Source organism: Panthera tigris, chromosome D2, assembly GCF_018350195.1.
Source record: "Panthera tigris isolate Pti1 chromosome D2, P.tigris_Pti1_mat1.1, whole genome shotgun sequence".
Classification (NCBI taxonomy): domain Eukaryota; kingdom Metazoa; phylum Chordata; class Mammalia; order Carnivora; family Felidae; genus Panthera; species Panthera tigris.
The window spans coordinates 63,801,147-63,815,518 of record NC_056670.1 but is presented as its reverse complement, the minus strand read 5'-3'; the positions used below and the strand labels follow the sequence as shown (position 1 = coordinate 63,815,518).

The 14,372-nt window shown below is 40.4% G+C and overlaps 1 protein-coding gene across 5 annotated transcripts in view; it reads left to right on the top strand.

Moving 5' to 3' along the window:
• SORCS1 (sortilin related VPS10 domain containing receptor 1) overlaps window positions 1–14,372 on the top strand; it is a 501,774-nt gene that overhangs the window by 475,270 nt on the left and 12,132 nt on the right. For all 5 annotated transcript variants that reach the window (XM_042960645.1, XM_042960644.1, XM_042960643.1 and 2 more), the window contains exon 24: window positions 5,158–5,257. In XM_042960645.1, coding sequence (XP_042816579.1) covers window positions 5,158–5,257 — 100 coding nt within the window. The remainder of the gene's footprint in view (window positions 1–5,157; window positions 5,258–14,372) is intronic.

Here is a 14,372-nt window from a genome sequence, read left to right as displayed (position 1 = left end):
TAAAGGGCATGAAAACATTTAGAAGAAACAAAACGATTATGGAAAAAAATGTCAACCATCAACAATGAATTTTCTCCTTAACTGTCTCTCTTACCATATACCTTTGACAGATGCAGAATCCACCATCTAGGGGTACCTGTGGCTCAGTTGGTTAAGCATCTGACTTCAGCTCAGGTCATGATCTCACAGTTGGTGGGTTTGGGCCCTGCATCAGGCTCTTGGCTGACGGCCGGGAACCTGGAGCCTGCTTCAGATTCCTTGTCTCCCTCTCTCTCTGCCCCTCCCCCATTTGCACTCCATCTCTCTCTGTCTCTCAAAAATGAATAAGTGTTAAAAAAAAAAATTCAAAATCCAGAGAAAGGAAAGGTGTCTCTGGAAATGGAACAGTCTACTAGCAGCATTTTAAGGAATTAAAGATTCATTATGAAATATAATTGATAATCTCAGACTATTACCTGCATAATCTGCCCTGTCCAGATTTTTTTAACATGGGGAGTTGAATTATAGAGATACTCTGGAGTTTACGAAGAAGAGCATTAAGGCAGGAAACTCTAATTGAAAGTTGATTAGGTAAGAGTTGGACCAGAAGGAATATGGCAAAGGGAGACAGAAACTTAGAGCTGGTGATGGGGAATACAAGGGAAGGAAATATGTATAACCAATGTTTCTTCATTATATCACGCAGGAAACTTCTCAGGCACTTTAATCAAGCTGATTCTTTTGGGCTAAGAAGGAAGGGAATGGAGTATGCTGGTGTTAGATAGAATTAGTGTTTGGTTCCATTGCCCTCTCCATGATATAACCCAAAAATTACGCTGGGTGAAGCGGGAAAGGTCTCCCTCTTTGTTGAGGGATCCCTCAAAGAGATCCTTCTTTGTTGACTCCAAAAAGATGATTTTGCAACCGCTATTTGAAAGGACCTTAATAATGTAACAGGATCAGGAGTGATCTACTTGGGCCAGCTCCAAGGTCAATACAGGCAAGTATCACTGAACAGGGCACCAGAATGCTGTCTACGTTCAGTAGGCTTTGCATTCCTCCTGCCAACTTCAGAGATAAACATTAATCTTTTGGCCCAGTGTAGCTTTATCATTGATACATCTGCCAACGACCATTTTGCGTCTGTAGTTTGACCTTGTACCATTTCTTTGGCTTATAAATTTCATAGATTTACCAACTTCTCTGTCCTTAAATTTCTCTTTTTTCATGTTTCAGTGTTTGACACTTCCATTACAACCTGAGAGTGTGTTTTCCCCTATTGGTTTCATTTAAAATTGTTTGTATGTTAAATGTGTTCTTTGTGTGGTAACCGTCACTGCTGTAGACTGAATATGTCCAGCTCAGGGCACTTGGGTGGCTCAGTCGGTTAAAGTATCTGATTCTTGATTTCAGCTCAGGTCATGATCTCATGGTTTGTGGGATCAAGCCTGGCGTCATGCTCTGTGTCGACAGCGCGGAGCCTGCTTGCAGGTCACTCTTTCCCTCTCTCTCTCTGCCCCGCCCTCACTCTCTCCAAAATAAATAAATCAACATTAAAAAACATATTTCTAGTTCCCTGCCTTCTGGATACATGATAGGGTTGTACCTTGGAGTCTCTTCTGTGGGCAGAACCGTGTGACTCATTCTGGCCAATGCACTGGGAGCAGAAATGATTTGTGTCACATCCAAGCTGAAGTATTCAAATGCCAGTTGTAGACCCTTGAGGGCTCTTTTCCCTCCTGTAGTGCTGTGGATAGAAGCATCCGCCAGGCTGTGTCCCTATGTAACCATCATGAGCACCACTGCCTACCTGCAAGGGGTAGGAAATGTAAGCCAGAAATATGCCTTCATTGTTTGAAGCCTTTGAGATTCGAACACTGTTCCCTCTGCCTAACCTAGCCTATTCTGATTGCTATACTTAATGTTATATGTTGTGAAGAAGATAAGGAAGAGAATTGGCATTTTCTCTGTAGCAGGTCCCTCCCACTATGCTCTTCTGATGGCAGCTTTCCCAGCATTTTTATCGCGTCCCCACTGTGTTTTTAGCTGGTACTTCAAGTGAAACTTGAATCACACGCGTAGTCCGCCACGAGGCGGATACCAAGAATAATATGTTGTTTCTTTGATCGTGATTATTTAGCTGAGGGAGAATAGAAAATGGACTGTGTAGGAGAGCAGCAGGAGAGGGATCACAGCACAAAGGATACATGAAATTTGCTAAGACAACACACTTTGGACAGTAAGAGAAAAATAAATATATGGAACTGGCTTCAGCAGGTTCAGTGTCCCAGCAGCCACACATTATTCCACTTAGATTGTATCATGCCAGCTTTTGTGTTTCTCATTCAGGCTGCTGCCACTATGGATTCCCTATGGATATGCCAATCCCTATGGATTCCAGCTTATTCCACTCCTTTTGTAGCCGAAGTCTCTTCCAAACATTACAAATTGTATTAGCTGGTGAACAGGATGTGGCAGACCAGAGGAGAGGGTTGGCAATTGCCTGTCCGCGCAGCTTACACTGGTCAGCTGACATGGGACTGCTGTCACAAGCCGTGTACCTCACAGATGAATAAGAGATGGCAGCATAATTACTGAAATGCTACAGTTTGTTTTGTTTTGTTTTGTTTTAATTTCCTACACCTGATCAGCCAGACCTCTTTCCAGGTGCCTTTTGCTCTCTCTTTTTGTCACCTGGTTCGAGGAAAACATTTTTAATGACAATGCCCCAGGATTAGGAGTCAAACAAAACCAAAGTCTGGTGTCAACTCTTCAACTGTTAACTGGGTAAACTTAGGTATGTCCGGTGAGATCCATGGTCCTTTCCGTGGAGACACCAGCAGGCTGTGTTAGAAAGATAGTAACAAATATACAACTCTGCCACTATAAAGTGTTCCATGCATATGAATTGTATGGTATATTATGTATCTGTGTATTATATAAATAAAAAGTATTTAAGTTAGGATCTGATGAAAAATATAGGGTAAATAATGGTGCAAGCGGCATGAAAAAATTTTAAATATTGTCCAAATCTGTCAACAGTTTCATACTAATTTATTTGAATAGAGAATTGCATGGTTATGATTGAGATTATTCTTGTGTGCAATGTATATTTCATTTAGTTTTGTTTCTGTGTATAATTTCTTTCCCACAGATATGTGTTCTTTATTGCATGTCCTTTGATGCAAGTTAACTACATGATACTTACTTTCTGCTACCAGATTATTTTGGCATAGCCTGCTTAATTTTGTAAATGATACAGATAAATCCAATGAAGTAATGTTATAAACCAAAACAAATCTTGGAAGTTAATTATCTCACAAGGAACTCTCCTGGAGATTATAAATTAGAAATTTGTTGTTCTGATGAACTCTATTTTCTGGTTTAGTTATTTGCATCTCTCACTTGAGGAAAAAACATCTTCGGGAATAAGAAATAAATATCACTTCAACTGGTTGAAAGAGGGAAGTCTTTCTCTTGCAAATAAATGTTTCCCTTTTGGCCACAAGATGGACTCTGCAAAATAAGGCAGCTCTTCAATTACTTCTAACAAGTCTTTCCTATTTGAGTTAAAATAATTTACTACAAATGTAAAAAAAAAAAATATATATATATATATATATATATATATACACACACACACACACACACATATACACATATATGCATATGTATATAAACACATATATTTCACACATATTTATACACATTTCTCTCTGTGTCTGTGTATATCTGTTTCATAACCAAAACTTTTCTGATTGACCTCTACTAAAAATCCTCTGTCAAAGTCCCATAACAACCTTACCAATTGAATTATAAGATACGATAGGAACCTATACATTGCAACACTTTAGAGATCACAGAGGAAAAACATCTTATATAGTCTGTGTTAAAAATCTGTTCCTATAAACCTGGAGCATTCTGGAAGATCCTTCGTGTCCAGGAAAAAGAGTAGCCTAATATACAGGATAAAGTTGTTTTCACCATAATTGTATCACAGAGTTGTTTTTCTGCATGGTTTGCCAAATGAAAGCATTTGAGAGGCTGAGCTTGCACTGGATCCCAGGTGTTGAACCGCGGGTCACTGACAGTCCTCCCAAGTTCCCGTTGTTAAGCAAAGAAGTTCATGTGCAGGGCAGTTCAGTTCCATTACCCATCAGGGGCTTCTGCCAGGAACTCTCTGCTTCAAAACAAAGCCATCAGCCCCTGCTTAATTGATAAAAGGATCAATCAAAGGTGTCATTTTGGCAAATCGGTGGACTACATAAAACTCAACAAATATAAAAGGGAAAAAAATGGTGGGTCAGAAAGCATCTAATTGGACTTAAATAGCGTACTAAATAAAATATTAAATTGATGATTAGAATATTAAAAGTAAGGCAAGGAGTCCAGATAAAAATAACAGGGGTGTGGTTTTCCCTAATATCTTTTCAGAAATTGTTCAAAAGAAGAAGAAAATTGAGCTGGGTTTTCTACTTTGAACAAGTGAACAGTGCTGCCTTGTCTATAAAACTGTCCTTATGCTATTCCTACTGAAACATGGTCCTTTGCCTCTTTTTAGGGTTAAATATTTTGTGGTCCAGAATTCCATAGGTCTGCCCAGTACACCTGTGTCAGCCTGGGGAGTTGTTTAGCTGATGTCCATAGGCATGAAACAAGGATCAGCCAATGCATTACCTAGATTGTGCTTTTTATTATTTAAGCAGAACTATATTTACCATTCAATACATATTCATAAAGTATCTATTCTGTGAAAGCCACAGTATACAGTTGGGGGAAGGAGAAGGGAGCACAGATGAGATGGAGTCTACTATCAAAAGTAAAATAAATGAATACAAACCTCACCAGAATACATAAATTGTACAAAATCACTTCTCTTAAGTTTTTATATATAACAAATGCTCTTTCAAAAAACTGGGCATGGCTTTTTCTAGGATGATATAGGATAATGTTTTAAGAACAAATTTTTATATTTACTATTTGTCCTATTTTGTTGGATGTAAATTCCGGTCATGCTTAAAACACCATTATGTCTGCATATTCTGGAATAAAAATTCAAAATCATACGAGACTCATTTATATAACTCATGGGATGCCTTAGTAACTACAGTAAATATCTCTCAACATGTAGTTGATATGACAGTTTTGGTGGACTCATTATGACACTTCTTCTTTCAGATATCAGAACTGCTGATCCACAAGCTCAATCAAAACTCGGTGCACTTTGAGCTGAAGCCTGGGGTCCAAATCCTTGTCCATGCGGCTCACTTAACAGCAGGTCAGTTTACAGGTCCCTGGCTTCGGGCTAGTGGCTCTAGCAAAGGGGGATCCCAGTCTGTCTTTTCATCTTAGCAAGACGAGGTGGTACCACTGCTAACGAGAAACAGGGCATCAGTCTTTGGAGGTTCCCTTGCCTGGCATTTGTGCCCTAATGAGGACCTGTAAGAGTAAGGTGACTTTTGTACTTAGGCACCAGCAAAACTGTCAGGGAATCACCTGGATACACACTCCTCAAATGATGACACGCTCCATCTCAGCAGGAGTCTCAAAAATAGAGTTAACCTTACAAATAACCTTTTTTCTGATCTTGTTGCAAAAGTTTATTTTCAGTTATTTACGTTATCAAGAGTTTTCTTTCTTTCAGTTTTGGGATAGTGAGTAGAAATAACCAGGACTTAAGAGCTGTACAGGGCCATAGCCAAGAGCAACCCTAAGTTGGTCATGCATGATCTCAGTATCCTTGAGCTTCTGTCTATTCACCTGCAAAAGGTGGTTGGGAGATCCTCCTCCTAAGGCTATATAGAAATCTCAGTGATAATTCAGGTAATTCCAAGTGTATATAGATACATATTTTTGTGTTACATTAATAATAAATTAATATTTACTGAGTACGTATTTTTACAGAGTATAGTTCTGGCACACCATGGAATACAAAGGCCAATAGGAAATGGTCTTTGTCCTCAAAAAACATATAATCTGATTGTGGTGTGGCAAAATTTGGTGGCAGCAATGGTGATGGTGCCATGGGGTTGGGAAATGGGCAGTAATGGGGTATCTCAATGAGTAAAATGCATAAATGCTTAAATAGAGACTTGGTGTACTTAAGCACTAGATTTTGCAAATTTGCAGCCAGATCATAGGTTGCAATCTGGGCTCCCTCACTTCCTTGCCATATAGACCTTGAGAAGAGACTTAACATCTCTGAGGCTTAGAGGTGGCACTCTTACCTGTGTCCATGGGATTGTGTGAGGATTAAGTTAATTCGGGTAATGTACTTAGAGTAGTGCCTGGCACTAATAATAGTAAGCCATTGTTTCTCTTTCTATTTTTTTATTGTTAACAATCAAAGTTGTATAGGAAATGTAAAACAGAAAGAAATTGTGTGTAGTCAGAATGATACAGGAAGGCTTCATGGAGAAAGTAGTCTTTGGGAAGAACCTCGATGGATAGAAAGGATTGACCTCCAGAGATCATTTCAAGCACCAAAGCCCCAAGGAAGGATCATGAAAGTCTCCAGGGTTTGGGAGATGCTGAATAAGTGGGGAAAAAAAACAGCAACTTCCACCTCCCTTCTCTGGTTGTCTGGAGATTCTGGAGGTGTGCCTAGGTCTAGAGGAAGGCCAATGAGGTTGGCCACTGGCCTGTTTTCTCCTTGGATTCTATTTTTTGTATTCTTTATTAGGGTTTCATGAACTATTTTATTTAGAAAAAAAAATCCCACTGCCTTAAAAAATACTTAAAAGTCACTGTTGTGAGGATGAGATATGGAAGTAGAGTATGGAAATATGCCAGGCTGCCATTTGTACTTACTTTGGTGGGCTCTGGGAAGCCATCAAGGTGATTGAATGGAGACATAACTGAGTCAGAGTATCACTTCAGATGACCCTTCAGAGCAAGGAGGATTGAGGAGGGCTGATTTTCTATTCTCCAGCTTGTCATCCTAATTCATCCATTGAACAGGCATGTACCGAGTACCTTTCTACTCTGATCCAAGCAATGTCCTCAGCATAGGACAGAGTCTGTGCCTTCATGAAGCTTCCATCACTGGGGAAAGCCACACAAGGAACAAATTAACAAATGCCCCTTTTTGAGTTGTGTTGCTATGAAAATGCCATGAAGAAAATGAGAAAGTGTGAGAACATCGAGAACAATTAAATAACACCTGTGAGAGCAACTGTTAAGCCTCAGGCAGGAAAGAAAGCTGCCAATTTAGCTCAGGGCATTTGATAATCTAGATGAGCTGTTTCCTCCCAAAAGGTCGACCTTTGGTCTTTGGTGAATGGTGGTGACACAGGGCAGTTACACATGGCTGGTTGTACTTGAAAACAAAGTACAAGGACATCAGTTGCACTCATTCCCATGTGGCATCATAGCCACGCCATTGACGCATTTTTCAAATGACTGGAATGTAACAACTTCAAATTGTTTTCAATAGATTTACCAATCGGGGCACCTGGGTGACTCAGTCAGTTAAGCTACTGACTGGAGCTCAGGTCATGATCTCATGATTCTCGAGTTCAAGCCCCTCATGGAGCTCTGTGCTGACAGCTCAGAGCCTGGAGCCTGCTTCAGATTCTGTGTCTCCTTCTCTCTCTGCCCCTCCCCCATTTGTGCGCGCTCGCTCTCTCTCTCTCTCTCTCTCTCTCTCTCTCTCAAAATGCATAAACATTATTTTTTTAATAAAAATAAATAAATAGATTAACCAATCAATCCAATTAGATAGTCCAGCTTGTTTAGGTGGCAGACTGAACCTTACCATCCTCTCCTATGACAGCTAGAGTTCCTTGTTCCCTTTTGGTTTAGAGGTTAAAGACAACTGAGCCATACTCCACACTGAACTCTGGGTTTGAAGGGATGTGGCCAACTAGTCCATCCCCCATAGTGCAAAATTTGCTTTACAGCTACTCAGATTCTAAACGAACACTATCTTCAAGCAACATATTTTTCTGTGGAGTAGCTTCATTTATTAGAAAAAAACCTCCCTTACTGTTTACCTGGGACCTCTGTTGGTAAGGGGACTGTCCTCGGTTAAATGAGGCAGAGAACTAACCCCACTCCTTCAGCTCTGGAGGCCACCTGCATTTTCCACCTTTGCTTCCTCCCATGCTTCTACTCTAGCAGTTACTTTATGTGCCTGACTTTTATTTAACTGATTATCACATCACACTCCAGAGATGGTTCAGAATATTTTGCTAAATTCGAAATCTTATTTTAAATGTTACCTGAGGAGGCTTTCCTGTAATGACAACTGGTAGAGCTGGGATCAGGCTGAAAAATAGGGATCAAAGAAATGGGCAATTAGCTGAAACTGGTTTGGCCACAGCTTGGCCAAGGGAAACCTATATCGCAAAGGCATCCAAAAGCATCCATGTGGGATTCATAGTTGCAGATAGGAAAGAAAGTCCATTCCTGATAACCATGAGGGTTAATTACACTAGTGTAAGTTCTAGCAGGCAAGGAATAATGCAAAGTTGGGAGGATCTGGAAAATGTATCCAATTAATGTCTATAGTTCGTTCCACCACTGGGAATTTGGGGGGCGGATCCCTGGGAAGAAGTGGTGGCAAAAGGAAGGTATGTTACCGGTGCTCAGGTAAGCGCACTGACATTTGAAGAAGAACTTCCTGCAATATAGATCTATATGATGCAAGATTACTAAGAGAATAAAATAAAAATGAAGTTCGGGGCGCCTGGGTGGCTTGGTCGGTTAAGCGTCTGACTTCGGCTCAGGTCATGATCTCACGGTCCGTGGGTTCGAGCCCCGCGTCGGGCTCTGTGCTGACAGCTCAGAGCCTGGAGCCTGTTTCAGATTCTGTGTCTCCCTCTCTCTCTGCCCCTCCCTTGTTCATGCTCTGTCTCTCTCTGTCTCAAAAATAAATAAACGTTAAAAAAAATTAAAAAAAAAAAAAAGAAAAATGTAGTTCGAGGCAAAACCCCAATATTAGACTAGGTAGTTGGAAGAGAGTGAAGAAGTCTTTGACTTCCAACCACTGTGGCTTATTCAGGGTTCTTCTCTGTTAGATTGGAGAGTAGGGCCTTTTGACAGGATGACTTCCAGACATTGATCAAGTGGCATTATTGATCAATTATGACTGGCCCAGTGACTGGAGTAGATGTAGACTTCTATGTAGATAATCAGCTCCAGTTTGAAGAGTAAAGGAAGAGGATGTCAAGGGCTGATGGAATAACGGAGTTGGAGACTTGCTGTGTTGAGTGTGGCCATGTTCCCCATCACTGCATTAGAACTGGTGCAACATCACTCTTGGCCTCACTTTGACTGCAAAAGACAAGATTTAGGTTAAGGTGTGCTCTCTTTAATGACTGTGACGAGGAAGTGAAACGTGTGATGGATCAGTTTCCCATTGGAGATTGCTCCTAAATTAGCCCTGGCCATTCGATGTTGTAAACTGTTCGAACAGAGTAGCAGATTGTGTCTGCCGAGACTTTCTTTAAGTTGAAATTAGCACACTCCTGTTTGGGTGGCTAGGAAGAGAAGGCCGAAGGTCCCTGGGGGAAAGAGGAAAACTGTGAGGAAGAGTATTTGAGGCAGAATGTCTACCTCACTCCCTTTCCCTGCCTTTCATCCCCCCTGCAGGCAGGAGGAAATAAAAATTGAAAAAGAAGAAAAAAGAAAAAGGAAAAAGGACCACCGTTTGCAACATTTCATGTCTCCTAAGCAGGATTGCTAATACCTTCCTAGGGACCATTCCAGCACACTGCTGCATTCCATTAATTGCCCAGCAGATGTTCAGCAGGCTTCTTTTAAAAATGTTTGAGCCAGAGTATGTTGCTGGTGAGAGAGGCAGTGCATAATTTGGTTTGTCTCCAAGGAAAAAGAACTGTCTCCTTTCAGGAATTTACTGGCCTTATTTTGTTTTTCAAATTCAGTTCCCTGTTTGCTTTTATGGGAACACAAGGTAAGCACTTCTAGGTCTGGATGTCATTAGAGACTGGATTTAAGCTGTTTCCCCCTACATGTTCTACCTGGGAATTCATTAGCTTTGGTATCTACACTGAGCTAAACTTTGAACGCCGTCCGTGTTTTGTTCTTAGCCACTCCTGTGCTTCTCCGTTTCTTTTCACTTCCTCTTGAGAGCTCAGCCACTCATGACAGCTAGGTTTCTGAAATTCTGTTTGTGGAAAAAGGGATTTGAAATTGCATGTGAGTAGGGAGAGAATGAGACTATTAACAAGAAGTTGAGGGAGGGCTGTGGCCAGAGTGGCTCTCTTTGGCTTTTGAGACATGAAAGCAGCCGTGTTTAGTGGACAAAGGCCATGATGTTCCGCAACAACCCAGAGAGTGGGAAAAAGGAGTAGAAATCGATCAAGCCAGGTACCGGACTAGAACGCTGGTGTTTTGACTGAAGTGTACCTTTGCTCATGCTGTTCTCAACTAGAATATATCTACCACCTTCACCACCTCTCTGCATCTCCTAAGTCTGTTTGATTTTTAAGACTTAAATCAATGCCAACATTTGCATGGTTGTCTTTCTAGAGACTTTTACCCAGGATATCATCTATTCCTTCTTTCAACTCACATGGACTTTTTAAATCTATATTTGTCTAGTGATGATGGTAACCATTATACCTAACAGAGAACTTGCACATATCAGGTGCTCAATAACTATTGCCTTTATAAATAATTAGATGTGTAAATAATTTATAACCACTAGAGATATATTCAATATCCCATTCCCTCAGTGAACCTTTAGCTTCAGTTTACTGGATTGTGAATCTGTTCCATGACATCTTGCCTCTTAACAAATAACTGGTGAGGTAGACCTGGCCTTCTCTTCTCCAATAAGTGTCTGCGGAAAGCACATCTTTGTGTTTTTCTTATGTCACATGTCCCTTCAAGAGGCATTATAATTGTTTATATCCACGTTGTGGGAAATGAGAAAGTTGAAGAAAAATTAGAGTTCTGTGTCCCAGATTAAGGAAACCTAGAGAGGAGAAGGACTGGCAGGAGAGCTGTTCCAGAAGGAGACTGCACCAAGTATACGTAGCAGCCCTATTTCCCTGCCCTGGTCACTGGCAGGAGTGTTTCCCATGTCACACTGTGCCTCACTTCATGGCAGAGCTCAGGGTCAACACGTTAGATTGCACTATCTTGACCTTGTCAAACCAGACCTTCTTCACATCTTTTGTGACATCTCCCTTGAGCTCTCTCTCATCCATGGTTTTACCCTGGCCTTCTATTATTCCTTGGTATTATTTTTATTTACCTACATTCTTCCACATCTTAAGAGCTACGATGTCATCCCGGGGAGAGTTTTTCCAGTAAGACTCACAGGAAGGCTTCAAATCAGATGCAGAGCATTTGATCTCTGTTGGTGCTTATGAAAAGACAAAGTTAAGCTGTTAAGAAGATATCCTTAAAATGCCAGCGGTTTTTCTCATTGCCCCTCATACTTGGAATTTACTCAAGGGCGAGGTCCATTTCAGATTTATCACCTTATTCCTCAAGTGACACTGTGCCTTACTTTGCAATTAGTCCTTTAAACCTTTGGTTCATCTGGTGATGTGAGATGAGCTAGGAGCCTCACTCAGTCCACATTGGCTGAACCTGAGGCACAACAGTGATTTTCAGGAAGCTTTACTAATTCTAAATAAAGAAGATGAAAAGTATTCCATGCAGCAGCCAGGTTCAATAAAGATGAGCTTTAAGATTGAATACGGATTCACCAAAACAAAGAGAAAATAAGCATGCCAGGTTGAGGGGCTGTGTTGAGCAGAGGCAGAGCAAGGTGACTTTGTGTGGTTTATGTATAAAGTGATGCATAATTTGATGTGGTTTGGGGTATCTAGATATATATCCTTAAATATCCTTAATTGATATATCTACTGAAGGTAAAATTATGAGCAGAGGCAAGAGAGAGGGATAAATTCAGGGAAATCAAATCTGCCATTATTTGATACTCCATTTATGTTACAACTTTTGTTGTTCATCACCCATGCTTGCTAGTGAGAAAACCCTCAATAATGCATCCTTGAAATTGCAAAGTATGATGCATATGGAAAAGGAAAGAAGGGCAGATGGAAGAAGGATTTTTTTAAATAATAAATTTGGGCAACAGTCAATAAGCTTTCTCTTTTTAACAACATTTTTTTTACACATTTTAGAAGATGTTTTCAACCCACGAGGCAAGAGATGGTAACTTATCTGATAGAGATGGAGCCCTAGAAGTAGGAGCCTCTTTTTTGGTTGCCAAAGATCAGTGGTTCATGTCGGGTTTGATATCATAAAGCAGATGAGTGGAAAACTCTACCTGGAAGCTGGAAATAGAAGGTTGATACCCTGGTGAGACCAGGAGCAGACTGCACATTCAATTCAGAGCTAGAATCAACCACCTTATAGCCGATTCCTGGGTAGGAGGGGTCTGCTGACAGTGGATAGATCAAAGCCCTAATTGCTGGTACAAATCTTTTAAGCTATTTCAAACTCTGTATCTTTGTTGCGGTGAGAACCCACAGTCATGAGTAAATTCAGTGATTATATTTGGCCATGGGAGTGGGGGAAAACAGCTTAAAAATGCGTTGATTCTTTCAAGGTAGAAGAGACGAGGTTCTGCATGAGAATGGAAGTTAAAGGCTGAACAAGCAAGGGGTACTATTTTATTTGAGAACAGAAAACCTAACTAGATTGATTCACACTACATTACAAACAACAGCACCACGGGGATGATTTACATCTCACAGGAATGACTTATTGGACAAACAAACTGAAACTTACGTGGTGTGGCTGCCACACAGAGGACCTACAAGGGCTAGAAGTGCTGGAACTGATCCTTCCCTGGAAACATGTATGGTTGGAAAGACTCTGTATCAGCCAGTGTAGACGAACCCAGTTATAAAGCATCTGTTCTTGACCCAACTCTGCTTTCTGATTATTTAGACAGCTTCCCAAAAGTAGAGATTGTTCAGGTCTTGCTGCACATAAATCAAATCCCAAGGAGTGATACTGGTAATGTGCATTTTTAACAAGTTCCCCGAATGATGTGTATACAGCCAGGTCTTCCCCCAGCCTCACCAACCACTCCCATAGAGCACTTTACAGACACAACTCCATCTGTATAACAAGGGAATGTGCGTGTCTGTCGCCAGCAATAAATCTGATTTATAGCTCAGGGCATCCACTAAAACAGAAGCACGCATTAAAAAAGAAAGGCCTGTGATATTAAGTGTAGGAGGAAATTAGTAATAAACATTAAAGTCTAATTTTTCCGCATATCTGGAGCCAACCTAATTGGCAGAATGGGTAGATGGCAGTGGGAGGAAGGGGGGAAAAATGAAACATGTCTGTGAATCTGAGATCTGCTATATCCGTTATCTAGATGAATGGCAAAGGCCAGCCAAGAGCTGTGGCCGAGAGGCAGTTGAAAAATGATTAAAGTATGAACTAGAATCTTAGTGGCAGATGTAATTGAATAGCCATGAGTTTTATGAAAGTTGAACAAATTGTATTATCTAGATGCTATTAATGTGCTAGTGTGAGCAGAAAATGATGCCTCTGCATTTCACTGTATTTTTTGCATGCGTTAGAGAACCAGGGTGATCTTCTACCCTCAGCTTTCCAGCGGGGTCACTGCTCCTCCAGAGTTTTGGATGCAGATGATAAAAAACGTGAAAGGTTAATATTGCTCAAAGGAAGAGCCTCAAATTCCAGGAGATAGATAGATAGATAGATAGATAGATAGATAGATAGATGTATATGTATATATATATATATATATATATATATATATATATATTTTTTTTTTTTTTTTTTTTTTTTTTTTTTTTTTAATACAAACTACTCCCATCCCATCCTGTCTGTCTAGCAGTTGCCTTGTTGAAGCTGTTTAGGTTTAGGAAAGCTGTCCTTTGTCAAGGATATGTGTGGGTTTTTAATAAAACTGTTATCTTGTGTTATCTTGGCCTCCATCGTTGCTGCTGACTGGTTCAATTTCTTTTTTAGGTGTAATAAAAAGATAACTATCGCAGAGATATTAGAGAATTAATATTTCCGGGCTTCAGTTGCTACCCTTGGATATGTTATGAGTAAATGTGGGAGGGGGTGAGGAACCAGAATTTCAGCCTAGGTCAGGATACATCGTGAATTGTGCGCAACAGTTTCACATTGAGAAAGAGACTTTCCACTTGAAGGTGGAATTAGCATCAGTTGAGAAGCTTTAGAAAGTACAATATCATCTAAGTCACATCATTATGGATGCAGATGCCATATTGTGGAGTTGTGGGGCTCTGAACTGTAAAGTGAAATAAATTGTTGCAATAACATTTTCCATTTAGGGATGAAATTGGTACTAGTGAAATTCTTCCACAGCCAATAAATTCATCCATCCCTTTAGTCTCCGGTTGCCTTGTTATCTACACAGTTATCATTCACAAATCTTT